The 27,917-nt window shown below is 38.5% G+C and overlaps 5 protein-coding genes and 1 non-coding gene across 7 annotated transcripts; 4 read left to right on the top strand and 2 right to left on the bottom strand.

Annotated features, from left to right (window-relative positions):
* The first annotated feature begins 655 nt into the window (after positions 1 to 655).
* On the top strand, positions 656 to 13,644 carry LOC108597485. The gene is made up of 5 exons (XM_017984062.1): positions 656 to 1,239; positions 8,016 to 8,114; positions 11,663 to 12,066; positions 12,126 to 13,106; positions 13,171 to 13,644. Exons 2-5 carry the CDS (start codon positions 8,037 to 8,039, stop codon positions 13,535 to 13,537), a joined length of 1,830 nt encoding a protein of 609 aa, XP_017839551.1. The 5' UTR covers positions 656 to 1,239; positions 8,016 to 8,036; the 3' UTR covers positions 13,538 to 13,644.
* Positions 3,321 to 3,392, bottom strand: Trnat-ugu. Its single transcript has one exon. It is a non-coding gene; the product is annotated as a tRNA-Thr (tRNA).
* On the top strand, positions 10,139 to 11,555 carry LOC108597486 (persulfide dioxygenase ETHE1, mitochondrial). Its single transcript, XM_017984063.1, has 4 exons — positions 10,139 to 10,558; positions 10,620 to 10,764; positions 10,826 to 11,189; positions 11,248 to 11,555. The coding sequence occupies exons 1-4, from the start codon at positions 10,373 to 10,375 to the stop codon at positions 11,423 to 11,425; spliced, it is 873 nt and encodes a 290-aa protein (XP_017839552.1). The 5' UTR covers positions 10,139 to 10,372; the 3' UTR covers positions 11,426 to 11,555.
* A 1,407-nt stretch (positions 13,645 to 15,051) lies between the features above and the next one.
* Positions 15,052 to 18,607, top strand: LOC108597344 (extracellular superoxide dismutase [Cu-Zn]). 2 transcript variants are annotated; one of them, XM_017983849.1, is made up of 6 exons: positions 15,052 to 15,201; positions 16,796 to 16,866; positions 16,924 to 17,151; positions 17,208 to 17,436; positions 17,492 to 17,513; positions 18,084 to 18,294. In XM_017983849.1, the coding sequence occupies exons 2-6, from the start codon at positions 16,804 to 16,806 to the stop codon at positions 18,277 to 18,279; spliced, it is 738 nt and encodes a 245-aa protein (XP_017839338.1). In that variant the 5' UTR covers positions 15,052 to 15,201; positions 16,796 to 16,803; the 3' UTR covers positions 18,280 to 18,294. The 2 variants fall into 2 exon arrangements, with proteins under 2 accessions (XP_017839338.1, XP_017839340.1); XM_017983851.1 differs by lacking the exon at positions 18,084 to 18,294 and adding an exon at positions 18,374 to 18,607 and having other exon boundaries at positions 15,056 to 15,201.
* A 1,058-nt stretch (positions 18,608 to 19,665) lies between these two features.
* Positions 19,666 to 22,927, top strand: LOC108595691 (23 kDa integral membrane protein). The gene is made up of 3 exons (XM_017980972.1): positions 19,666 to 19,841; positions 21,888 to 22,076; positions 22,130 to 22,927. Exons 1-3 carry the CDS (start codon positions 19,767 to 19,769, stop codon positions 22,598 to 22,600), a joined length of 735 nt encoding a protein of 244 aa, XP_017836461.1. The 5' UTR covers positions 19,666 to 19,766; the 3' UTR covers positions 22,601 to 22,927.
* Positions 22,928 to 23,509: 582 nt separating this feature from the next.
* Positions 23,510 to 27,424, bottom strand: LOC108594736. The gene is made up of 3 exons (XM_017979874.1): positions 26,973 to 27,424; positions 24,872 to 25,488; positions 23,510 to 24,307 (listed from the first exon to the last, which is right to left on the bottom strand). The coding sequence occupies exons 1-3, from the start codon at positions 27,422 to 27,424 to the stop codon at positions 23,730 to 23,732; spliced, it is 1,647 nt and encodes a 548-aa protein (XP_017835363.1). The 3' UTR covers positions 23,510 to 23,729.
* Positions 27,425 to 27,917: the final 493 nt, after the last annotated feature.

Here is a 27,917-nt window from a genome sequence, read left to right as displayed (position 1 = left end):
GCGAGAGGCGCTGCAAAAGTTACAGCAGCGAGAGCATGGCAACAGTCTTTATACGCAACATTCTGAGTCAGCTTATTCCAGCTTATTTTTTTCCTCAATCTAGGCCTATCTCGTCTCTCAAATATCTGGCAACACTGTCTCTCACCGATCAACATATAAACAGATAAACACGAGTAATAATTAGAGCGTGGTTTTGAAATAAAATTAGTTATTAAATCATTCATTCATAATATTCTTCATTAGATCATTATTTTGTGGATATGTGTATAAATTTCGCAACATTGTTAATTTCTGTGCAATGTTAAATTAATCACAGAATAATATAAAATAAATAGTTATGCATTTGAGAGAAAGTCTTATGTTTAATATTTATTAATATTAATATTTAATTTTTTATAATTTAACTGCATATTGTTACGCAATTATGTTTAAAAAATATTTATCTTAAATGGATTTTTATGCCCTGTGTCTTTATTGGAGAGCAGCTCTGCTTTAAAATTCACAGCGTCAAACAAAACATGTCGGCTAAGCAGCCCTCGCAGTTGCTGCTGCTGCTGCTGCTCGCGCTCTCTCTCTCACTGATTGCTGCTATCGGATCGGCTGTTCGTTGGCGCCTGAGCTGCGCTCAGTTTTTAAACAGTCGTCGTGGTGGTTACAACGTTACGCGCTCTCGCTAAATTTCGCTGCTCGAGAATTCGGTTTTGCGCCTGCGCAACTTGAAAACTGCGCTTCTTATCAGCAGCAGCGCTGCGTTGCACAGTGATTCGTTCTCATTGGTTTTGTTTGCAAAGTGTTTTGCGTGCAAGTTTCCTGTTTGCTGCGGAAATGCACAAGGCAAAGGAAATTCAACAGACAACAAACGGAAATTGACATGAATCTGTGACGTTCAAATAAAACACAAACCAAAATTAATTGCAACAAAGCGCAAACGACAATAATTTGCGCGCAAAGTCAACATTTTTAATAGAAATAATAATAATAAGCAATCAGCAATCAGAAATCAGAGTGAACACACACAGAAACCAAAAAACCACAGTGAGGCTGCTGCCAACAATAGCCGCTTACATTGATTTATAGCTCGAGTGTAAATAATTGCAACAAAAGCGCACAAAGCGAATTAAACATACCCGAAACATAAACGAAACGACACAAAGTGTATTGAATGCTATTGGAGATGAAATTGCTGCTGCATTGATGAGCTGAAGCGATTCTGAAGCGCGTTTAACGTTTAATTTTGTGGTAAGTGCGCAGCAATCAACAATTAAATGTATTGTAAGTTGTAGCAAAGATTGCGAAAGGTCAAAGCGATTACAGTGTAGCCTGACTAAGGCCACTCCTAAAAGCGCCGCACACATGCCACACGATTGTGCAACGAATGTGGCTTAAACTGTTGTGCGCAAATATTTTTAGCAACATTTAATAACTACCGTTAGTCAAAGCGTGTTTTTTTTATATAGAAATATAGGTTTACGGCTGCGTCATTTTATCATAACAAAAGAATTGCCTTTCGAATATGTTGAAAGGCAGATTGTTGTTTAAGAAGCGTTTTAAGCAGACAACAATGTTGCAAAGTAAAGTGCATAAATAAATAATAATAACAATAAACAAAACAAATTAAATTCTAATAAAATTGCTTGACAAGTGCACTACAGAAATTCACTAAATAGTTGCTGCTCATAAATAATTTAAAACAAATGACTTCAACTTGTTTTTCTTAAGCGCTTGAGCTTAGTTAATACATTTTTCTTAGTGTAGTCAGCCCTATGCGCTATAGCTTTGTAGTTAGATAATTACATATGATTTTCTGCGGTTGACTCACAAGTCAGGTAATTGTGGCTCACACACACACATACAATAAAACAATGCATTTCAATTCAGGTGGCAGCTTTTTTTTTGTTGTTTTAAATTTGTTCTAGCTGCGCTCTCTGTCGCTCCTGCACCATCATTAATTTTAATAGTGTTGGCCGCGCATTGCATTTGAATGACAATTGAGCTGGCAGCTAGAATCAAAGAAAGAAACCTTATATGCATATATAGCAACCCTTTTGGGCCAAACAGGATGTTGGCTGCTTGCGCTGATTAACATATTTCGAAGATCTTGACTTTTTCGTGTGTATTTTGATTAGGTTTTGGCTTTTGTGTTTGTCTTTTGTCTCAATGCTAACAACCCAATCAGTTGGGCCTGCGGCATTCATATGCAAATCAAGTCGGAGCGTATATTCTGTGGAGAGTGGTATTTTTTATTATTTTTAGCGCTGCGTACTCTCTTCACTTTCGTTGCGGAGCTAACTGTGTAAACAATTAAAATCGCTCGCTCAATAGATTTTCTTTCACCTGCGCGATTGATATTTCCGATTTGCTTGACAATTTGCGCTTTCGTTTTGATTGAAGGCCAATAACTGGACCAGGCTACGCATTGTATTAACTTTCTATATAGTCGCGTAGAATTGAATTAACATAATATTTAATGATTTACGCTAAGCGCAGCGCAAACTTTCACGCGACCCAAATGACATTCTAGCTCTAAACTCATTTCTAAACTAATGCTAACAAATGTAATGATGGCTAATTATCAACATGCTGTGTACTTGGCTAACTAGCCAGCAGCAATAGACAACTCTCTCTTCTCATCTCTTTAACGCTTTAACTCTTGCTCTTTAGCTGTCTAGGGGTTAAGTTGGTATGAGTCAAAGTTGAAGCAAAACGCAGCTAAAAATAAAATTTTATTTGTGTCAAGTCATTAGCTTAACACACACCTCAAACAATTTCTCAAGCATAGCCTTAAATGCTCACAGCTTCCAAGCTATCAATGCCATTATTATTATTATTATTGTTGTTGTTGTTATACACTTGTGTCAACTCTATTTAAAAGCTGCGCTAATTTCTACAATAATTTCAAGCTTGTCGCTGAAACTGTGCCAAACTAATTCGGCAGATACTCACGCACACTCATGAGTGCCACTCACAAACTATTATTAAAAAACACTCTTAAGTACACGTACATATAATGTTAACATGTATATTTATCAGCCCAGCAGCTGTGCAGCAGCAGCTTTTTGGTTTTTACATTTTTTTGAAACGCAAACTGCGCGCTGGTAAACAAAAACTTTGGCATTAAAGCAATGTGCTCAATTTTTATTATAATAAGCGCACAATGTTTCATTGATACAATTAATATGCTTGACATACACATACATACGTGTTTTATGAGCTTAATTAATAAACTGACATGGCTATAAATAATGATTACAACCTTGAGCAAAATTAGTATTTGTTACAAAAATAAAAAAAAGTAAAAAATGCCATTAATTATGTTGAGTTGCCTCCTGTGAGGATTGAACTCACGACCCCTGGTTTACAAGACCAGTGCTCTGCCACTGAGCTAAAGAGGCGCTTGCTGTCTTGCTGTCTGAATTTCAATAGCATATACACACACAGAACGCTTCTTAACAGCGCGCTGCTCAACTTAACAGCAGACTTAACAGTAGCAGCAGCATTTAACAGCAGCGCGCGTTTTAACTCATTTGTATAAACTTTTTTCTTGATTAATATGTATTCAGCTGTTTGTTTTGTAAGCGCAGCAGGTGTCATCGCCATGTATGTCAATATATAGAAATATTCGCGTAAATTGTGGGCGCAACTGAGCTCATCTCGCAACAATTTGTAGGTGCGCAATGGAAAAAATCTAATAAATTATTACCGCATATGTATGAGTGTATTTGTTTGCTTGTATGCTGTTTGAAAACAACAACAACAACAATAATAAGAGTTGGGCTGGCAGGCAGGCTACACCTTCAATCAAACTAAACGCGTTTCAATTCAAACATTTTATACGTGGGGGGCAACGAAAATATATTTCAGCTGACTGACAACAGCAACAAATAAATAAATAAAACATTATGCATTATGCGTGTAATTTCAAATGGGAATTGCCTTTTGAATTCGTGCATTTAATTTACATAAAAATTGAATTTCAAGCGACTACGCAGTGTGGGCAGCTTTGAAAATTAAGCGAAGCTTACACTTAGGGTCTTCGACTATAAATCCCAGATCAAGCTTAATATTTATGGGCAATGAGAGCAGCTAATTACTGGCAGAGCTTGGAGCATGATATAGACATCCTCACACAGCAAGTGGCTTGGTTAATTAGAATTTATGGCCATGATCAGTGTCTGTTTTATCGGCTTTGCTATCCCACGAGACAGTTGCTCTGGTCAGACCACATACAGACACGCATAGCATTAATATCTATGTCTATATCTATGCGACACCAATTTGAGTAACATGTGACCATTTTTTTCACTTTACTTTAAGTTCATTTTCGGCCAAAGTCAAAGCCACGAAAATGAAAAAAGTTAACTTAAAGCGCTGTCAATAGACCGGATTACAGTCAACTAACAAGTTTCTTTCACCTTGTTGCAGTTGTCCCAGTTGCTTGAGCAGCGCAGCGCGTCGTCGCCAGCAACAGCAACAAATAAACATGAAACATTAACAACTCACAAAATTGATATTGCATTGCGTTGTGTGTATTTCAACATAAATTTAACAGTACATTTGCAACTAGTTCTAAGGCCTGTTTCGTTTACCTTGCTGCCGCCGCCGCCGCTGCTGCTGCTGCAAAATTGTTTAACTGTGCAACTGACACCTGCCCCAAAGTCCGCTCTTGCAACTTTTGCGCGGTTGAATTTTTTTTTAAATATTATTTTTTTTGTCAAGTTCTGCTGCTTCACTGTTGACTGACACCGGAAACTTGCTGCCGTAGCGCCTAAGCTGAATGAGAATTATTCAACGAGGGCTGCCGCAGAAGTTGGAAAGTCAATAAAACTACAAAATATATACAAAGCCACAGAATTTCAAATGAAACTTAAACCATATCCAATATTTTAGGAGTTACAGAATCCTCTTTTGAAGGCAAGAGATAAATTTTAGGAAATTTTTTTATGAATGCTTAACATTGTATGCTAACTTATAAAATCTGGCAAATCCCTAGGCTCTTAGTACGATTTGGTTAAAGAGATTTCAAACTAAATTCTCTATTATTTTAACTTAGTAGTCTTAAGCACTGGTACCAGATTTTGAGAGGAAACATAAGCTAGATTGAGGAAAAAAATAAGCTAGAATAAGCTAGATTCAAAATTTTCGTAAAAACTCATGTGAAGACCTAAAAAAGGTCGCAGAGTACTAAAGCCTATTCATATAGGTAAAAAAGGCAATGCCTGCAAATTTTATTGAATTATGAAGACCAAAGACCAAAATTTAAATAAGCTAGATTTCAAGCTTAAAGCTAGATCTAGCTTATAATAAGCTTATATAGTCTGAAGAGCTTTGTCAGTTTGTATTGTTTTAATAATTTGATTATATTTTAGTTATTTTTGTTTGTAAGTAGTCGTAAGCATATATATTTAATGTTACGTTTCCAACCTGACAACTCTTGCAGCCAACCTCTCATTACGTTGCAGCGTATTTTTGTTCAGCGTCACGACGGCGACCAACGCTTGTTGAAGTTAATTATCGGGCATGGTCATAAAATAAGTACACTTCTGTCCATTTGCTCTTGGTCTTGGCATGGTTGCGCTTCAGCGACTTTAACGCCCCGTCAGCGCCCACACGCCGCCAAGCCAGCAGCAGCAACAAGCCTGGGAAAGCGTCGTCACATGGCCAGCGGCGGTTGCAGTTGCAGTTGCTCGGTCTCTGACCATGTCTTGTTGCACTTGTTCTTATTGAATTGAACCCCTTGGGTTGGGCTGTGGTGTGGTCTGCACGCAAATTCTGTTATATAGCATATATAATAACTTATTATAGTTGAACGATCTTCATGCTTCAGCGCTATATAATATTTGTTTTGTTTGGCTAGCACGCCACGAACTCTCACGTTGTAACTGAAACTGTAGCAATTTAGCGACCTTTGCAACAATTTTCACAAATTGTTTTTTGTATTTTTTCAAATGCTAAATTGAAGTGTAGCTAAATTAGATTAATGATGGCAGCACACTAAGCATCAAAACATAGAGCCTCAAGCAACTACCACGCGGCTTAGAAACTAACATAAACTCTCTGTGCTCTGAGCTCTGAGCTCTGAGCGCTGTTCCTGGCCCAAAACAATCAAAACACGCAAGCTGCAAAAACAAAACCCACAGCCAATGGCGCTGACACGTTGATGAGGTTCTGAGCTAGAGCTAAAGCTACAGTTGAGATTTTGTAGAACATCAGCAACATGGTAATTAGTCTGGGAGACTAATGACTTGGTTGTTTCAACCTGATGTTGAAGGAAGTTCGAGCGCAATGTCAAAGTGATGTTAGAGATACACACAGCGCCCACAGATACTGTGATTATCAGAGCTTAGGTTCTATATAATTGTATGTGAATACAATGGGCTTGGATTGTTAGAAAAGGTTCAAAAGGAAAGAAGTTTATTCAAAGCGTATATTACAAGATAATTTGAAGTAAGACTTACAAATAAACTAAATAGTTCGCTTGACCTTTTGGATGCAAAGACGAAAATAACTTGAGATGAACTTTTAATTGTGTTCGAACTTTCAAAAAAGCATAACAAATTTGTTTAAATTTTGTTATTATAGTAAATTGCTTTAAGTGTGAAATTCAATTAAAATATAAAGAATAAAAAACTTAAAAATATATATAAAATACTATAAAATAAAACACGATATGTTTTCAAAAATTTCGCTTCAAATTCAAAAGGTTAGTGTATTGTACTTATGAAATTATATTTGTAAAAAAATTGTTCAAAGCAAAAAAATTTAAAAATAAATTAATGTAGCTCAGGAAATTTTATATTTGTGCAGATTTAATTGTTATTTAAAAATAAAGCAATAGTAAAAGAACGCAGTGTAGTAAAATAATTTAGATTTAATTTCTTATTTTTTTTTTTTAAGTAATTGACCGCTGAACTTTCTAGTCTTAAAGCGTAAGGTAAATATAAGTTATATGATATATATGTATATATAATTTTACAATGAGAATAAAGCAACAGACCGCTGTGCATTTCCATGCAGAGTCTTAGAAAATCCAAGCTTCCAATAAGATTCTAAACAAATAATTCACACCCGATACTCCCTTCTTAAAATCAGGAAGCGAACGATTTACCGTTTACAACTTTTGCTTGAGCATTAATCTCACTCTTATAAGCTTGTGCACGCAATGAATGATAAAAACAACCTTTGGCCGCATTTGTCAGATACACATTTGTGTGTCACAAGTATCTATGACAAGCCAATGCAATGAATGAGACGCTTTGTTTCAAGTGCCGCAACAGCAACAGCGAAAGAGAAAAAAAAACTAAACACAGAAAAGTAAAAGACACAACAAGTGAAAAGCATAAAAGACAAGAGTTGCCGCCGCATTGGGTAATGTGATCTATGCAAACAACCACAAGCGGCAGCGGCAGCGGCAGCGGCAAGCGGCAACATTAGCTCTCCATTGTATCTGTATCTGTATCTCGTTGTGTGTATCTTGTGGCTATGCAAATCTGCATATCAAATGCATTGCTTAGTTTTCTTTGTTTTCCAGCGCAAACATAAGAAACATAGAAAAGTGCGTGTTGCCGCTGGGGCGGCTGCTGTTGTTGCAACAACGGCACTTTCAACGCTTTGCAGCACATTTGCATGTCATTATGAAAAAGAAAAAGATTCTTTTCAGCAGAACTCATAACCAAATGTGAACTATTTAGAGCGTTTTATGCCATTGGCAGTAGGTTCTAGTTGCAGCCTAATTAAGCGGACAGCAACGAGGCGCAAAGCGAGTTGCCACAAAACAATTTCCATGCCAAAGTTGTTAAGAGCGACGAACCGAAAATTGCCAAACGACTAGAAGACTGTCTAGCTGCCTCATGTGGCATGTAATTGTTTTAGCGCAACCAAGTGGAACGCAAATTAAAGTGACTTTGAAGAAGTGAAGCAGCAACACTTGGGGCAGCACTCTCAGTGTTGAGAGTTGAGTTAGTTTAAAGTGCGTTCTTGCCATTTATTAAAATGCATTTTTTTTATTCTATTTGCAGTACTTTGTATAAAATTTCAACATGGATAGCGGAAGCGTCGTTAGCGAACCGATATCCGCGCATCATCGCGCGTTTGCCAAACAGAAATCGGCCTCCATGGTAAGCAAAAACACACCCATAGCAAATACACCCATATATCATTTGAAAAGCATATTTATAATAACTATAATTATGTTGCGCCGGCGCCCTATTGTTTAATTTGATTATATAAGCTGCAAATTACTTGCAGCTAATTAGTAACAGACACGCACACAAACACACAATTGCTATAGATATATATCTATATGTTTGTAGTCAACAGCATCTAAGTTACTTTACATAATTTCACGCTAGAAAGTTGTCGAAAATGAAATGCGCAAATACCGACTGGGCATGCAACCAAAAAATATAAATAAATAAATAAGCCCATAGACTTGCAACTATTTACAACAATTAATTGTTTATGCCGAGTAATGCATTTTGAAGCAACACTTTCCATCATCCATTGGTGTTGCCAAAGACTTTCAGGCTTTTCATTAAAGATGAGAAATATTTACGAGTCTTTACGCCGCTGTGGAAATAACTCATCATTAGTCATAAAGAAAACTCATTTTGCTTTTACTAAATGCGATCTGAAGCTTCAACAAATGCAATGTTGAAAAGATAACAAAATTATGATTTGAAATTAATGAAAGTAAAAATTACTTAAGCTGACTATTTATACATTTATTTAGTGTCGACTGTGAACGACGATAAAAATCTTTACAAGCAGTAAAAATTAATTAAGCTAAATATTTAAAATTAAGTGTGCTCTAAAAAGTCAAAGAATGTAAAACAAACCCACGCAGTTCTGGGTTAGTTTTAGTTATTAAAAGTAAATAAGACTACATTAAGAATAACAATTTGTAATCTAAGTCAACCCACTCAGTCTAACTGAAAGAATTTGGAGAATTAATAAAAGTATAAGCTCAATAAATTTTTTTAAGTTGACTACCTTAAGTAATCCAATTTATTATTTATTTTCAAGTGTAGATTAAAATCTCTACTGAGTCAACCCACTCAACCTTAGTTACCAAATGTAAAAACCCTCGCATTTGGTAATAGTGGGTGTCATTCAACTTGTAAAAGATTGACTTTGATTAAATCATAGATGTGATGTTGAGGCCATTTCCGCCCACACATAAACATTATTTGACTTTCCACATATGATGAGCACAATACTAACAGTTTTGTATTTTTTACCATTGCCTCGAATAATGGTAACAGTTACACTCTTCTATTATACGCTATGACTTTCACTTGCTGCAAAAAACTGATTGAAAGCAGCAGCAGTAAATTTATTTATTTTTAGATTTTGTTACGGATCGTTTACTTAGTTAGTTAGCTACTTAGTCAGACGTAACAAAGTACAGACAGACATAGCGAAAGAGATGAAGTAATATGTAACTGAACTTTGTATATGCAACCCTGGCTCCATTCAACCCTAAGCGGCAAAATGTGCAAATGTCACATACGCCCAATTAATTTCTTCCAGCAATTACTCAACGTAAAAAGATCTGGACTGAACGCTATAAAATATGTAAATTTATTTATGATCTTAATGAAAAGTCACACATATGAAAAAAGATCAACACGGAAGTTCTCACGTTCGAACTGGACAATGTCCGGCACTTCTAGCCGCAATTTTGTGCATTTTTTTGTAATAATTCTAAGCTGCATTATTACAGCCAAAGGGTTGCAGGCGAACTCTTCAAAGGGTTGCACATTTTAGGGTGCAGCATATTTAATTTGTAACGGCTACTTGCCGGCTTCTTTATTTGTCATGTTCTGCTTCTTCTTCTGTTTTGTTTCTTGCGCGCACAGCTGACTCTGCCGACTGCCGGCTGAGCACGTAGACAAAAGCTTCATTACGTCAACAGCAACAGGTTTCGTTTGCATTGCAGCAAAAGCTCACTGCTAGCGACGAAAGCTTTTGTCAGTTGTTACAAAAGCGTGTGCGAGTTAACAGCTGTTGTGCTGGCAGCTTTCTCTTTATTTTCACAATTTGTTTATTATTGCAATTGTTTAACACAAAAAACGTTTGTGTAACGCGTTTAATTGTGATATCAAGTGTTTGTGCATAAAATTGTCAACTTAAACATAAATAAAAAAATAAGTAATAGCTTATGCGCAGCTTGTGACTAAAAATAAATCAATTAGCAATTTGTTAAACGGCATTTGTGCTTAAGCTTACTAACAGCAAGTGTGATTATTCATAAATACAATAAACACACATTTAGCAAGATTACACTTGCTGAACCGGCGTCATATAAATAAAAAAAAACAACAATAAAAGCAGCAGCAAAAGCTTTAAGCTCGCAGCTTAGTTCGCTACTAAAATGAGAACCGCTTGCGTTAGTCTCTTTACGGCATTCGCTCGTTTGCCTACTACGCTAAACGAAGCTCGCTGGATCGGCAGCTACAGTAAGAAAATAAATCTTTGCGATACTTACAAACGACGTTTGGTTCATACAATGAGCTTGCCACAACGCATTCCCTTCACCTCGGACTTTTTCTTTCGTCAGGTGCGTATATGTAGCTCATCAATAATTTATATGATGTAACTGGAAATTGAACAATCAACAGCTGTTCGATACGGAAAGCAGCACGTATAGCTATCTGCTGGCGGATGTTAACTCAGGCGAGGCTGTGATCATTGATCCCGTGCTGGAGCAGGCAAAGCGCGATGCGCAGCTAGTTAAAGACTTGGGCTTCAAGCTCAAATATGCCAGTGAGTAAACTAGTGTGTGTAACTGGAATGAATTTCACAATTTCCAACTAAATCTGAGCAGTCAATACACATATGCATGCGGATCACATAACGGGCAGTGGCTGGCTTAAGCAATTGACTGGCTGCCAGTCGCTCATAGCTGCGGCTAGTGGCGCCAAGGCGGATCGTCATTTGACAGAGGGCGATCGCATAGAGTTTGGACGTCATGCCATCGATACTTTGGCTACGCCTGGACACACCAATGGCTGCATGAGTTATGTGATAAACGAACAGGGTTGTGTCTTTACCGGTGATACGCTTTTGATACGCGGCTGCGGACGCACAGATTTCCAGGAGGGCAGCTCTAAGCACTTGTATGAGAATGTGCATACAAAGATCTTTAGTCTGCCGGAGCAGTATCGCATCTATCCAGCGCATGATTACAAGTGAGTAATCCTATACACTACCCAAAAGTTGAAGCTACTAAAATCTTTACTTTTGTAGAGGACAGCTCGAGAGCAGCGTTTGGGAGGAGAAACGTTATAATCCTAGACTTACCAAAAACTTGGAGGAATTTGTCAAGATTATGGATAATCTTAATCTACCATATCCCAAGAAAATCGACGCTTCACTGCCCGCAAATCGCGAATGTGGCGTCTATGATATACCCAAGGAACAGTAAATGAAACTGTGCTCAAAGCTTGTTGATGAATGGACTAATGGACTGCAATATTCTTATATTATATATCGAACAAGCTTGTAACCTCAGCTATTATAAATAAAATATGTTTTTCTACAATATCAATATACACAAAATGCAAACTAATCTCTTGCTTATCAACTATATAAGCTTGCTACATGATAAGCATGTTATCATTTCTAATTACTCACTCTCCACTCTCTCCCTCTCTGCTTGCAGACCATACTCAATCCGAAGAGCTGTGCTAGCGCAGCCAAATACAGTCTACATAATGCCGCCCACAATCAGCACGATAGCAACATGAGCAGCTCTGCTTCACATTGCTCCTCCACCACTGGACGTAGACGCAAGGGCGGCTCCTTGGGCGGCACGCTCTCTTCACGCTCCACACGCAGTGAGTCGAAGGAGTTGCGTACTGCGCTGCAGGATCGCGAGGCTGTTATACAAAATCTGCGCATACAGCTTTGCCTGGGCAAACTGCCACGCCCCAGCGGCCCGCCTCTCGACGAGTCGGAAAAGCCAGCTGCCGAACAGAAGCTGCAACGCCTCAAAGCCGAAGCGGAGAACAAAAGAATCAAAATCAAGAATCTCAAAAGCGCACTGGAGAAGTTGGATATCACCGAGTAAGTAAGAGATGCATTTCATTCCCCATGAAATTGCTAATCTTTAATCTTTTCTGCAGCAACATAGACATACGCATACGTCAGGCGGAGCTGGAATATGCTTTAGGTCGCGAGGAGTTGCAGATGCTGTCTGTGGTGGAGGAAGCGCGTGCGCTGCAGGCGCGTCTGGAGAAGTCCAAGCCCGAGGCACAAACGCTCTACAACATTATCAACTCCGGCGTAACGTTAAGTCTGCATGCCGTAACTGCTACGAGTGGACGCTGGGCGGCTCAGCAGCGACCGGAGCAGTCGGGTTTCTTTGTCGAGTGGGCACTGGAGGGAGATGGTTTATACAAGGGCGATCGCATCTTGGAGATCAATGGCAAATTGGTCACCAGCAAGACCAAAGAGGAGCTGCAAAAGCATGTGGGCAACTCGGGCAAGTGTCAGATGGTTGTGCTGCGCAAGAAATCCATGCCCATACCACAGAAACAGCTCGACCAGGAGAAGGAGAACAATATGCGTCTGCAGCATCGCATTTCCTACCTGGAGGAGCAAGTGCGTGAGCTGCAAACGGTGAGCGTCAAGGAGCTGCAACAGCAAAAGCAACAGCTGACGACCAACAATGCGCATGTCACTAGCATAAGCATTTCCTCACCACCATCTCCCTCGACGCCACCCGATAAGCCGCTGATCTTTCAACGCGGCAATTACATTACGACCTTGGTGGGCGGCAAGCCCATCGAGCTGGTCGCCGAGGAGCCCCCAGCACATGTAACCAAAACGCTCATCAAGGAGAACACGCACATTGATCTGCGCGAGCGCTTGCCACAGTCTCATCTCTACGCCATGCCCTCCAAGTCGCTGTCCGCCTCCAGAATATCCATCAATAGCGACTCTGCCTACATGCAGCAGCAGAAGCGTGAAAAGGAGCGTCAGCGTGAGCGGCATGTGCGCCAAAGAGACAGAGAGCGCACCCATGATGCACTGCAGCAACAACAGCAGCTGCATCGCGAGCATCTCATGGCGCGCAGCGTGGAGCAGCTCAATCAGTACAATGGGTAGGCATTCATATAAACAAAGACAAGGAACAGTTTAATAATTCACTTGCTTTTTCGTTTGCAGCTTGGAGCGACGTCCACAGCGTCCTAGTGAGGCGCACACATTGCGCGCTCGCCTGCCCAGCGATATGCGTAGCGTCAAGTCCTTGGACTTCGATAGTGAATCTGAAACCCACAAGCCAGCTACAGTGCGTCCCACGCCGCCCAAGAAACCGCTGCGTCTCTCACTGCAACGCGCCCAGAGTCTACAAACTGTGGAGCTCCATGCCAATGCGGATTTGGATCGTAAGCGACCCATGAAACGTGTGCACAACAAAAGCGGCGGCTCCTCCGCCTCCTCGCCCAGCGACGAAAGCGTGCACAACCCACAGCTCATCGAGCACTGCAGTCCCATGCACACAGCCTCGCTGGGGCGGCACAAGCTTATCTAAAAATTCCGAATCTCTCTTAGCATAACTCTAAATTTATTTTAGTATTTTAGTAGGGGAACTGCTGCAATGCAGCTGTGATTCTCAAACAGGCGGACATGTGCAAAATTATTAATTATAACTAAAATATATATACACTCATTTTTATATATATTTGCGTATTTATTTAAAGTTCACTTACAGTAGTAAGGCTTGGTTCCATTTTGACATAATTTATAGCTTAAGTAAGCGAGAGCAGTGAAATTGTTTACACACTCCATTAGCACAAATGTTTGTTTTTTATTCAATTCAACTTTCGTATTATTTAATATTATTTTAGTCCCTTTGACGTTTAGCTATGCTTGCTTGATTTTATTTGCTTTACAAGTCTATTTTTGGTACATATTTACTAATCTAGAATAATTATCTTGATTGGAAAGGTAAGTAGGTAAATTGACGAGTGTCAATCCATCATTCCTTGAGTTATTGATTTTTTATTAATGTTTGCTTAAGAAAGTAGTGAAAAGTATTTTGTGAAATACTTAAAGTTCAAATTGCGACTTATTTTTACCAATTAAATTAACAATAGCCAGTTAAAGCTTTAAATATTTGTCGAATACCGTACTCAATTATCTTAAAGGAAACTTATAATTTTAAAAGTACCGTAATAATAATTACTATTGATTTTTGATATAGGATTTTTATCATCGATAATGATTATTTAATTCTATATAAATCCTGAGTTATTTTATTCAAATAATGAATAGATTTAATAGTAAAAAACAGAAAACTAAAGTATAGAAATTTTCTGTTGTCCATGTTCATTATTAATATTAATAATGTAAATAAAAAATGATCATTAAAATTCATGCATCAAGCTTCACCCTCGTTTTTTAAACTTACTATCTCAAAGTTTCAAATTTACAAAGTTTGCTTTGTCATTGTTGCCATGGCTCAGCGTATTCTATAAGAGCATAAGCTTAAGAATTATTGCTGTTGTTGTTTAACCAACAGTGGAAATTGTATAATTATATTTGCATTGCCTTGCAGGCACGACTCGCCGTACTAACCATTCATAACGAATGATTGGAATTTGAATGAAACACACGTTGCTGTGTTTAGCTTTTGTTGTTGGGCTGTGGGGAATTTAAAGGAATGCCAATTAGATAAGTGCTCAATATGCAGCAAATGCAAGCGCACATGTGAATAAACGTTTTGAAGAAGAAAACTAATCAAACAGAAAGCGAGAGAAAGAGAGAGAGATGCGCGCATAACGTTTTGCACAGTGGCCAAAATTTAAAATCTCGCGAGCAGCTGTTGAAACGAGAGAGAGCTTGAAAGTGAGAATGAGCGGCAGATAAGAATCGCAAGCATTGCAATTTGAGCGAGAGCATGAGCACGAGCAGATAAGAAACGATCGCTTGTTTGCTTTGCCCTCCCACGATGTTGACGGCGGTGGCGTCGCTGCCGGCAGCATAAACTCAGTTTTGAGCGGGCGGCGCTGCACGCTTTGTAGTCGATTTGCGCTGGCAATGCCAAGACTGGAAACAGTTGCGTCGCAGGTCTCCAAGCCAACGGTTGCATTTGCATATTGAAACAGTAAATAAATAAATATTTCGGGCGCTCTTGCTGTAATTCGTTTACGGTGCAATTAATTAATAAAACAACAACAACAAACAAACAACAAGGTAAGTTAAATAAATTAAAATCAAAGCAGATATAAAACCTGCGCAACAGTTGTTTATTAAGCTGCATCGACAATTAACAATCAAAATTGCTCAAGCGCAAGCGGTTCAATTGTTCTTAATAAATTTAAAGTAAACCAGTTTTTGATTTATGTACACGCCAGTATATAAACACAATTAGTACATTGTGCGTATGTATGCTCACTTGTAGGTGTTCACCTTTTTGCTTTTGCGTGTTTAACTGTAACCAGTTATTCGCCTTACCTTTTGTATCCCCAGATACATACTGAATCATACTTTTGTTCATGGGTATACTGAAGTTGCGATTTGAGAATTTTTAAAAATTGCTAACAACTGTTTACGCAGTTGTCAAGTTTAATTTGCTGCCAATTATCATAAAAAACAATTGTGTGCAAATTTGAGTTGAGACTCTAAAGCGTCGTTTTATCTAGTGCTAAACCGAGAGCTCTCCCCCACGCTTTAATTAGCATCCAATATTCAAGGTCATTTGAAATTTAGATAAACAAGTGCTTCGTTTATATTAAGCATTGTTAAAGAGAATTACAATCAACTCTTAACAATCTATTAAATTATTATATTTATAGTAGCGAAACGCAGCACAAACAATAATATTGATTAATTGAACTTAGATAACTTCTTACGTGTAGAAACTTAAGCAATTCCTAACTGACTAACTGATTAGACGCACTTCAAAAGCGATTGGAGCTACAGTAACCACAAAGTAACTAAGTCTACTAAACTCTCTCTAGTGTGCACAATTAATTTTGAATCAATCATCAACGGTAGTTAGCACGTCATTAAGCTAATTATTAAACACAAAGGTTTTCAGTCATAACGATTAATGTTTAGTTCAAGTATTTAGTCTGACCTTACGTTGGAGTTAAGTAACTTTTGTAATTGACTTTAGAACAATCTCTTATCTTATCCCGGGTGTGTGTTGTACATATAAAAGCTTTTAATAAAGCAAACGGTTGAACAAACGATAAGTTTCATAAATATATCATCATAAATTTACAATAGGTAATTTCAAAATTGTGCGTACGTCCAAATAAAAAGAGAATGTTGATTGGCCTTCGTATAAACTTGCAACTTGTTGGCCATCCGCACTTAACCCTGTGTGAGTAAAAAGGCTGTTTCAATTTGCTGCTGCTCATATGCAATACAGTTGTGTGTGTAAGTCTGTGCACAATGACCCACAAATTGAGGTTAGTCGCTTCAATTCCGTACACATGACGACAAAATTAAATAACTAAGAATACAAGCTAAAGCTTAACATTGCATAAAATATTATTCAAATAATAATATAAATATTTATACATATATAAATGTATATAACATGCTAAACTAAATGATTTTGTGTGCTTAAGTGTGATTTTTATAAAATGAAAGTGCGCTCATTGCTAAATTGGATAAAAGGTCTCGATCACAGGCAGTTAGTTTAGCTCAAGGGGGGTGGGGGTGAACACGCTCTGACGCAAGTGGCTTGCATTGAAAACAAGTGCTATATAAATAATATATATAATATATATACGACTGAGTAGTCAGCTGTTAAATCTAATACATATTTTATTCTCAGCTTGCAACATGTTGCGTCTACTGCTGATCAGCGCGGCGTTGTTTGCCACAGTTGCTGCTGCTGCACAAACGGTAAGTCTAACTGACATTACAGCAGTAGCATAAATTAACATTCTATGCACTTTATAGCGCAACATGCCCATTCAGGCCATTGCCTATATCACAGGACCTGTGCAGGCGGACAAGAGTCAGGTGAAGGGCAATGTTACGTTCATACAAAACGATTGCGGCCAGAGCGTGCATGTGCGTGTGCAGCTTGAGGGCGTCAAGGAGGGCAAGCATGGCTTCCATATACACGAGAAGGGAGATCTGAGCAATGGCTGTGCCAGCATGGCGGGTCACTATAATCCCGACAAGGTAGAGAGCTTGACACAAGCAGCTTAAGCATTAAACTTCATTTATGATATTTATAGGTGGAGCATGGCGCTCCCAATCATGAAGTGCGTCATGTGGGTGACTTGGGCAACATTGAGGTGAACGCTTCGGGTGTCATCGACATGACCTACACCGATTCCGTTATAAGTCTAACTGGCAAGCGCACAATTATTGGACGTGGCGTGGTGCTGCATGAGCTGGAGGATGATCTCGGTCTGGGCAATCACACAGACTCCAAGAAGACAGGCAATGCAGGTGGACGCATAGGTAAGCTCTGATCTATTATATATTTACGCATATTCATTTTTATATATCTTTGCAGCTTGCGGCGTTATTGGCATTAAGTAAATATCTGAAAATCTCTTCAAGTGTAACTAAAATACGAAATCTCTCTGTGCTTTTTATATGGAAATAACTTTTTCGCACTTGTCCCCCAGCTAATAAATTACTCTAATGCTAATTGTAACTGTAAATGTATAACTGTAACTTCATTGCACCCCTGTCCGAGACTGTACTAGCCGCACATTTTGTTTTTGTGCTGTCATAGTGTTTGTGTATTATTATTTTCTAGCCAAGTCATTAATATAATATTGTTGTAGGCCTAATCAAAATACAGGTACTATTCAAATTATCAATTAAGAGCGGCAGGAGGGTAGGTATGTGGCTTACAGCAGTGGCGTAGGCTAAGGGGATATATTTGTGCTTGCTAACCCCCCTTTTAGCACGCCCTTGTGCTTACATATATTTGTAGCATGAACTAACACCACCAATCGTTCATCATTATCCATCAGCGCTGCTAATGAAATGCATTTTAATTCATCAACTAGTGTTTACCTAAACTTCATACACACACACGTACACACACACACACATACTATTGCACACTCTGCTGGAACTGCTTATATCTCTTGCAGCACGCTTGATGACTCATTCGACACAAGTGCAACACAAGCTGAAGAAGCGGAACAAGAGCAACAACAACAGCAACAACAACCACATCCCGCCGTTAGACAGCCAACATTTTATGTGCCACACGATCAGCCTCACGATCATGTTATATATCCACTACTGCGTCATCCCTATCCATATGCATATCCGTATTATTTCTAAGTGTTAGTGCTTCTATATGTTGTCTGCCATAACTGTACACCAAGCGGCTTATTCAGCGCACTAGTTAGTTAATCTTTATGCATTCTATTCACAGCTCGAATCTGGAGGAATGGCCCTGCCTACGCGATGGCGCCAGCAGCCTGCGCCTCTCCTTGTCCATTGTGGCTTTAGTGTTTGCTCTCTTCATTACACGCATGTAATCAACTATTCTAGCAACTCAGCATTACTTTATCATTGTTCTAACTAAATACTCCCATTTGCTTGGCCATAATACGCTTGTAATTTATCCCAACAATTCTGCAAGAATAAAAACTAAAGTTCGATATTATTAAACTTACTTTTTTGGCAAATTCCTGTGCTGCGATTGCGACCTGCTGATAAGACTGGCGCTTAAAAATTTGCCAGGCATTGGCACGCAAGAAAAACCTCAAAGTCCGGCGGGCTTGAATGAGGTCAAGTCGCTTTACCTTTGCCTGGAACTGATGACAGAGTTTTATTTTCGTTGGCAGGCTTTAATTTCTAGAATTCTTTAATTATTCGCACTAGCCTGACATTTATTTCATGAATAGCATTTATAACCTACGAAGTTGTTCACATGAAAGCACGCAATTCATTTTTTATTATTCTAGGAGTGAGCGAAAAAGTTGGAAAGTAACATTAGTAATCAGTCCATTGATATATGAGCATATTACAAATTAAGTGGCAGAGAAATAAAACTGGCTATAATCTTTATATGCATAATATTTTAGCGTAAAGTATTACAGTAAATATTGACTTAAGCAAATTAATTGAATGCTTTGGAAAATCTGTCAGTTCTATAAGATATAAGAAAACTCAATTTTATTTTTGTAGTCGGTCATTAAACCTTTGGATAAATATATTTCTTATTTTCCAATGAGTTTGCACTTTCTATAGGCACCAGCTTGGGTTTCTTACTCTAATGAGTGCATTGACTCGTTAGCCATGTTTACAGTAAAGCTAAGACCCACACAGTGTTACTGGAAAAGTCTGGGAATTTGTGCTGCCCACCAACACACTCACACTGAAACAGAAAATGGGTTAGCATAGCATAAAAGCAGCCTACAGCTCCTACTGCCTCCCGATTTCATCGACCAGCCCCTAATCGCATGCCCTGAATAGGGCGCCAAGCATGGGGCTTCGCTTTTCCTCGAAAATACTTTCACTCACTTTTACTTTGAATTTGCCTATCGTAATGACCAAATGCTACGGCGGGCACTGACTACGCTGGTCTGAGTCCGGCTAACGGTTGCCAGCGTCGTCGCTTGGTTGTGACCACAACATAACGCTGACTTGGTTGCCAACATCATCATTAGCTCAGCCAGAACACAGCGCCGGTCAGTTCCATTTGTAACGCCATTTTGACAAGTCGCGCGCGCTCTTGACTAACCTAACTAAGCTGCTTAGGCATCCGTCAGTTCTAATTTTAGAATATCTGAGAACTTGTTTTTAAACGCTCGACGCTTTCAATGAGAATCACAATGCGCTCTTGTGGTCCCAGCTTGATTAAATATATTCTATTTGCATTCAATGTGCTATTTGCGGTAAGTTCCTTAATTAGCATAAATCGAGAAAGTTCAAAGACCATTGAATATGAATATAAGAAAAGAAAAAAAGTTATAATAACTACACACAAATTATTTAGTAGAACAAATTATCAAACAAAATAATTAAAAATATATTTTGCTATAAGCTTAGAACATTTCAATTTATCTTTTAATTAACAAAAAATATTTCCTTGCAAAAAATATATATACATATGTATATATATTAGTTAGTATAAATATAGAAACTTTAATGGACCTTTTGAGAAAAGTTCGAAGCAAATAAACGGAAAACCCTAAAAAGAAAGCACAAGTTACAATAATTTAAAGCTTATCATTACTAAACAAAATTTTTATCTCAGGAAATTATGCTACTAAATAAATTTAACAGATATATTTGCTTAGCATTATTTGCTTTCAATAAATTTTCGGAGTATCTGAAATATTTGCCTTGCAATATCTATATTTAAATATATATTATTTTAAATATTTCATTATCTTAAAAATATTTCAAGCTATGCGGCAAGTTGCTTAGCCAGCAAAAGTCGAAAAAGTTCAATGAATATTTTTAAAAATAAAATCCACATAAGCTACAAATGTTTATCAAGCTAAAATCTACTTTAAAATAATGTTTACTTAAATAAATTATAATACAATACTTATTTCAATAAAATAACAAAAAGCAATACTTTTTTTTTTTTAAAGCGATACTTAACAATAAATACCTATTTATTAAAAGAGCTTTGATATAATATTTATAAATTAAATTATATTTAAATATTTCTATATTTAATTTGCAAATTACAAAAAACATTTTTATAAAAAAAAGTACATATATTATTAAAAACTTTTCTGAAGTCGCTTATAATTTATGAAGTACACACACATAGACTTTTGTTAATAAACTGACATTTGTGCTGTTTACATTTGCGACATGTGCGACTATTAATCAGCAATTGATAATCGCTGGCCAAAGGACATTTGTCATTGAAATAGAATGGCGTGCTTACAGCACAGGACATGTAATCTCATTTAACTACCATGCAATTTGCGGCTTTTTAAAAGTTTATTAAATTACCAAGCAGACAGCCAGACAGACACACACATACACATGTCAATCAGCGGCTAATTTGCAGTAATTTGGCGCGCTCGAAAGCAGGCAACACATTTTTCAATGCCAGCAGCTCGAACTGCAGCAGCAACCTTCGCATTGAACCAGCAAGCAACCAACAGTTAGAGCCTTAAAAACAATTGCAACAATGATGACATGGAAATGCCACTGACCAATGTCCGTGTTGTGGCAGTTCGCTGCCGTTTGTTCTGATACTTATCAGGCAATTAGTATGGCCAAAGCACGCACAACCACCAAAGATAAATATGTATATCAAACAATATATATAAGCCTATATATGCCCGCTGTATACAATTGTATGTATTGAATGCATGCTTGGCTTTGATTGTTGTACATTAGAATAGCTTAATTTTGATATTGCTGTGTAGTAAATCGATGACCGCATTTCAGTTCAATTATGTTTGAGTTTGGGCAGCACGCTGACGTCATAAAGCGCAAGCAAATGCGTAATTTACTTAACTTGAACTTGGGTTATGTTGAAGAAAATTAAAAAGAAAAGCAATTGAAAGAAGAATATATACATACCATATAGCATGAAGTTCTTTTGGTAAAAATTTAATCTAAATTTGGCATACGCAGGTTTGCAAAAAAAATATTTGGATATATTGGTCCGAAATCTCTTAAACCAAAGCGCAGAAGTTGAAAAGGTTTTATTTTAATTATGGTGACAAAGTGTATAAAAAATAACATAAAACTAGCACAAAGCTAATTTTGAATTGCTTTGGAAATTGATTTGAAATTTGGTGGCACTTCAAATACAATAAAACTCTTTTATTTTCTATTCTTTACTTTGGAAATTGAATTACATTTTTTTAAATATGTAATAAATTAAACTTAAATTGTCTGATTTTAAGATTTTACAAATAAATTGAATTTTAATTTGCTCTCATATTTATTTTTTTTTTCCTTTTTAGCTTTCCGGCCTGGGCATATTGATAGCAGGTGCCGTTGTGCTGTCCGATGTGAGTGAGTTTAATCATTTTGTGGAGGGACGTGTGCTGGCGCCTCCAATTGTGCTCATCATCACCGGCTTGGTCATATTTCTGATTGCTTCCCTTGGCTGCTTTGGTGCCATCAAGGAGTCGCCCACTCTGCTGCTAACCGTAAGCATATTACGCTTCATTTTTTCCACTACTACGACTGAATATTTCTATAGTATGCAGTGCTGCTGGCCATAATCTTCATCGTTGAGCTGGCGGTGGGCATTGCGGCCAGCGTGTTTAAGAAGGATCTGGAGGGCATGCTGAAGAACTCACTGATGGAGTCCATTAAGCGCTCCAATGCTGAGGACAATCAGGCCTGGGACAATGTGCAACGCAAGTTGATGTGCTGCGGCGTGGACACGCCCGCAGATTGGCGTGAGCATAGCCTCAATCATACGCTGCCCGCGAGCTGCTGTCAGCCGCAGTATATTGAGGCGAGCATTGGTCACTGCAAGGAGTCGCCCGCTCTGGGCAAGGACAAATACTTTCAGGAGGGGTGTGTGGGCAAACTTAAGGCGCGCATTGATAAGAACGCAGTTGTTCTAATTGGTGTGGGCATTGGCATTGCTTTCATACAACTGCTGGGCATAGCCTTGGCTTGTTATCTGGCAAGTGCTATAAGGCAAATGCGGCAGGCTAATTAAATTCCACACTTATCAATCAGTTGTAACTATTTCTAGCTCCTATGAGATTTGCTCCTAAAAGTAGACTTTGATTTAATCTCAAGTTAAAGAAACGCAACAATTCATTGAGTTTTCTAACAAGCAAAACCAAGTCCACCTGTTAAGAATTTATAAACAATTGTCAAAAGCTTTGCAGTCCTTCATTTACTATAAATAAATCTAGCAAAAGTTATTAGCCCAATAATAGCAACCATAAGATCACTGATCAATGAAAATGATAATTTTCATTTTAAAGCTGAGCTAATATAAGAAATTTAATTAAATTGGAGCATCGAAATAAACAACGATTACACATAATTTAAATATATTGCGGAATTACTTTAGTCTATTCACATTAAAATAAAATAACTGAAAATAATTAAAAATTATTCTTTATATTATTTTCAATTATTACATTATTTGCTTCAGTTATTTTTCAATTTTTATACACTTTGACATTTCTTCAACTATTTTTGTTGATTGATTATTTTTCTGCAAAAAAATACAAAACTTAAAGCTGACTATCGACGTAATAGTTATTTAATAGTTTTGTTGCAAATAATTGGCATAATCTTTAGATTATTTTCAACTACTTGAATGAGCTCAAATAATTCCACATTATTTTTAAATTATGTGCAATCTTTAATCATTATTATTAGCAAATATTTCACCTGGACATGAAATGATTACAATTATATTCCAAAACTAGTTGAATTGATTGGTTGGCAATTAAAATTGAACAACTATGATCTCAACCAATTATATTTATATTCTAAACAAATCTGATATAACTTTTCATTATAAATAAATTGAACTTGATTGTGGTAAACTTTTGCTTGTCTCTGCATAAATGTTTAACAAATAAAACTACTGCAACGGTAAAGCTGTGTGAGTTCTACAATTTATTAATGTTACGCATCCTCTATGAGGACTCGAGTACATGTGGGCGGGACTACAGAAACTACAGCTAGGCGCAGTTTTGTTTTGGTTTTTGTTTTTTTGTTGATGCTCTGGTGCAAGGCTCTTTAACAAGTGCGCGCTACAGGATTTATCCTTAGGTTTTGATATCAAATGCATAGCTTGGTCCTGTTTCTACTGCTGGCGCCGCAGTTCACTTGCTCTGCAGCAAGGACTCGGAGAGGCGTTCAATGGCCGTTGCTGGCGTCTTGCGTGTTTCCTTCTCATCAGCAGCAGCTGCCTCTGCCGCCGCTTCAGCTGCTTGCTGCGCTTTGGTCTCCTCATGCTCGCGCTGCTTCTGGAAATGACGAAACTCCGTGGGCGTCAACATGCCACGCAGGACAGTGTCGTAGCTAACACTGACGCCCTTGGCGCACATCTTCTGGTAGAGCTTCCAGCACTCGCGCTCCTTGATGCTGCACACATACAAAGGATAATTGTACTCCGGCTGCGGCACATTGCAGCTGCCCGCTTGATTCTCCTTCTTCGACTCTTCAGTGGGTGAATCCGCTTCAGCTTGTGATTGCTGCTGCTGCTGCTGCTGTGGCAAGGACTCCATTGTGGCCTTGCTGCCTGCGGATTCGCTTAGGAAGATGGAAACGGGCGGCGCTGTGGGCGGTCGATTGGCGCGTATACGCGCAGCTAACGGCGCTATGGATCCGCGCCTGATCATGTGCGAGTACTCCTTGGAGGCCAGTTGAAAGGTGGGCGGATAGCTATCTTGAAACGAGACTGCAAATCGAGTTAGTGGCGCTGACAAGCTAACGGTGATACACTGAGAAAAAGGTTTTTGATAATTCAATTCTGTTAATTTTTACATTTATTACGTTTTGCTTTAGGCAACAATTCCGAATCTTGTCTTTACTTTAGAGATCTTTTTGCTTTAGATATGATATTCATGTACATTAATTAATTAAAATTAATTTTAAAACATTTTTACTAGCACGAATTTATTTCTTTTTTATTAAAACTTTGATTTTCTATTGATAAAATACAAGAATTTATTTCTTTTTTATTAAAACTCTGATTTTCTATTGATGAAATACAAATTTAAAATAATTTAAAAGATGAAGTTGATGTTTTAATGAGTTAGTTTTTAAATTGTACCATAAGCTAAAAAAAATTAATTTTTCAAATGTTTGCATATTTTAATTGTGAAGCTAATACTAGTTTTTGCCTTTGCATTTACTTTTAGCTTAGGAACAAACTATTTTTTGTTTAATTGACCTTCGCCTACTGCAATTGCTTGCTAACTCATAATTTTCTCTCAGTGTACACAAGCATAGAGTCACTTACCTGATTTGCCCGTTTTGCGCAGCAGCGGCGCCCGGCGCTGTGGACTGCGCTGTGATCCCTGCACGCCCGGCGAATCGTTGCCCGTGGGCGTGGCCGATGAGCTCTCCTCACGCTCCGAATCGCTGCCCTCGGAGCTCAGCAGTGAGACCAGGGTAATGACATCGGCAGAGACAACGCTGCGAGCGCGACTCAGCGGCTTCTTTTGGCTGGAGCCAGTGGCATCGCTGCTCAAGAGGGAACTGCTGCTGTCCGCTGGCACAGTGACCACCGCCGAGGAGGCAGTGCGTGTGAAGATCTTGCGACGACGCAGCTTTTGCTGCTGGCGCTTGCTGGCGGCGGAGGCAATGCACTTGCTCTCGTCCAGGCGCACGGGAGCGGACATAGCACGCACCAAAGGCGGTCGACGCTGCACAGTTAAAGCGCTGCCCACGTTATCCTTATCCGCCGCAGCTGAGGCTCTGCCCACTGTTGTTGCTGTTGTTGTTGTGGTTGCGCTTGAGTTTGAGTTGCCTTGCTCCACAGACTCTGAGGCACTATCGATGTCCTGCTCGTTGGTCGCACGTATCGTTTGTGCCAGGACTATGTTCAAATTGATGCGATTCTTATCCGCCTTGGCGCTGTGGCAGCAACAAATCAAATGAAAGTAAAAGCGAAAGTGAAAGTGAAAGTTGCAAGTTAAGAAGTTAGCAATAAGCATTTCCCAGTGACCTACTCGCTGCACTAAATTTAAATCAAATTATTGCTAGCATTAGATTTTTGCAATTTATGCTGTGCTCGTTATCCAAAAAAAAGAGGAAAAGAAGCAAATTACAAATTGGCCGCATGCAACATGCCGCAACCAAAATAGAAATTAATTCGTGCCACCTACAACTGACAGCTCCGCTCCCCCCTCTCTCGCTTACACTCAACTCTGCAGCGTTTTTGTAAACGAAACCATGTCAATTACATTTACAATTTGGCGCCCAAAAAAAAAGCGAAAAAAGTCCTTCAACGCGAAAGTGAATCTTGGCCCGCAAAAGTTCAATGAACCAATTGAACGCTACGGCTCTGACTAGATAGTTAAAGCTCGCAGCTCTCGCTGATCGACTTAAGTGTGTCGCTAGCGCAACGCTTGAGTGACACACGCCCCAGCCACCCACATACCACCCACCCACTCACAATTGCTCCATAAAACTTTGACGTTGGTGTGAAAGGCGTGCAAATTGCATAAAGTATCGAAAGTGTCATTTGTAACATATCGAATTGAGTGTGTGCCAAGGGGTAAGAGAGGCTAGTGGGTGGGTTGGGGGTGGGGCACCCCATTTAGCTCGTTTATTATGCATATAAATACTTTACTTATACGCATTTGAAGCCGCTAGGACATGCCAAGGTCAAACAACATTTTATTATTTTATTCCAAAAATATGCATATTGAAGTTAGATATTTATTATAGAGCAGAGCTATATAAACATTTGTAAATGTTGACTATATCTATTATATTATCACAGTTAGTTTGAAAATTTTGACCAACAAAAATTTCATTGTGATACAAATGATAAAAAATTAAATTCTATTTAACTCTCAAGTTTTTATTAACATGCATATAAAATGGGGAACAAATAGTATAAAATTATATTCTATTTGTTTGTCAATTTTTTTATTAAAAATAAAATAAAATATTGAAAATTGAAATGTAAATAATTCCTAAGTTATTTATCCGATCGTTCTGAAATTTTTACAATCGATCGAAAATATGAAAATTTTAGAGGCACAAGCGTTTTGATTTTCTTCTAGGAAATCTCAAAATCTTTTTTTGTATATAACAAAATTTTTGTAAACGGATCTTTTATTTGTATATACAAATTTAGCTAAAATAATTATAATAACAAGTAAAATTTTGTGAATAAGCTAAGAGTTAATGTTAATTGCTCCATTAATTAGTTGTGGATAGTACTTATGATAAAATAAAGAATATATTAACTTAATAAAACCACATTTATAATTTACACTTGATATAATTAAAAATTCATAGCAGTTCTTTGACCAAATAAATAAATTATCTAAAAATTAGTTTATTGAATTTATAAAGCCGCTTTAATATTTTTGAATTATTTTACTCACTTGTGTTCTGCTCGATTATCCTCAGCTTCCCCCTTGATACGCTGCTCCTGGTCGTGCTCCGCCGACTGTGGAGTAGACTTGAGCAGCGATGTGGTCGAGGACCAGGCCACAAGACTTTTATCACTCAATCTTAAGCCGAGTTCCGCCTTAGTTGAGGATAATCTGGCGTTAATTCGAGACGTAGCTTCGTCCAGACCCAGCGTGGGCTGACGCCGCACTGGAGCCGGCGCGTAGAGCTTCTGTCGTATATTCTCAATGGAACGTCCAACCGAAAGACCGCGCGATAGGTAGCCACGCTGCTGGGCGGTATATCTGCTAACGCTGTGGGCGTGGCTGGAGGACTCTATGAATGAATGTTGCTTGCGTACGGACGGCGTCGTCGTCGTCGTTGTCGTGGCCGTTGCCGTGGACGGCGTCTGGAAGCGGCGGCGACTTACCAGCGATAGCGACATGTTTGATTAGCGACGGTGACGATGACGATGACTGAACAATGCCGACTGTTTATGCTTTCGCCCAATTGCCAATCAGTTTACGTTTCAGTTACCAGCCGCAACCACATTGAATGCAAATCAATTACGTATTCATTAAGCCGCAAGCAATAACTTTGTCAACAAAGCCACTCCTGGAGCGGGAATGGGAAGGAGAAGGGGAACGGTAATGGGAATGGGAGTGGGTGACAGTCACGAACAATGTTAGCGACTGCCACTTGAGTCTCTTTTGCTTGGTTGACTCTAAACTTTCACTTGCAGTTAATTTGCTGCTGCTGCTACTGCTGCTACGAGTCCTCCTGCCACGTGGCAACTGACTCTGACTCCTGCTCCACGCGTCCTTTGTGCTCGCCTGCCACGCGTTAACTGCTTTTTGTGAATGAAGCCGTTCCAAGCGCCAGGAGCTTTGCTGCTGCTGCACTTGCTTTTCGTTATGTTACTCGTGGCTCAACAAACA

The sequence above is a fragment of the Drosophila busckii genome, chromosome 2R, assembly GCF_011750605.1.
Source record: "Drosophila busckii strain San Diego stock center, stock number 13000-0081.31 chromosome 2R, ASM1175060v1, whole genome shotgun sequence".
Lineage (NCBI taxonomy): Eukaryota > Metazoa > Arthropoda > Insecta > Diptera > Drosophilidae > Drosophila > Drosophila busckii.
Note: the sequence above shows the minus strand (reverse complement) of the source record. Positions and strands in the feature narration are given on the sequence as shown.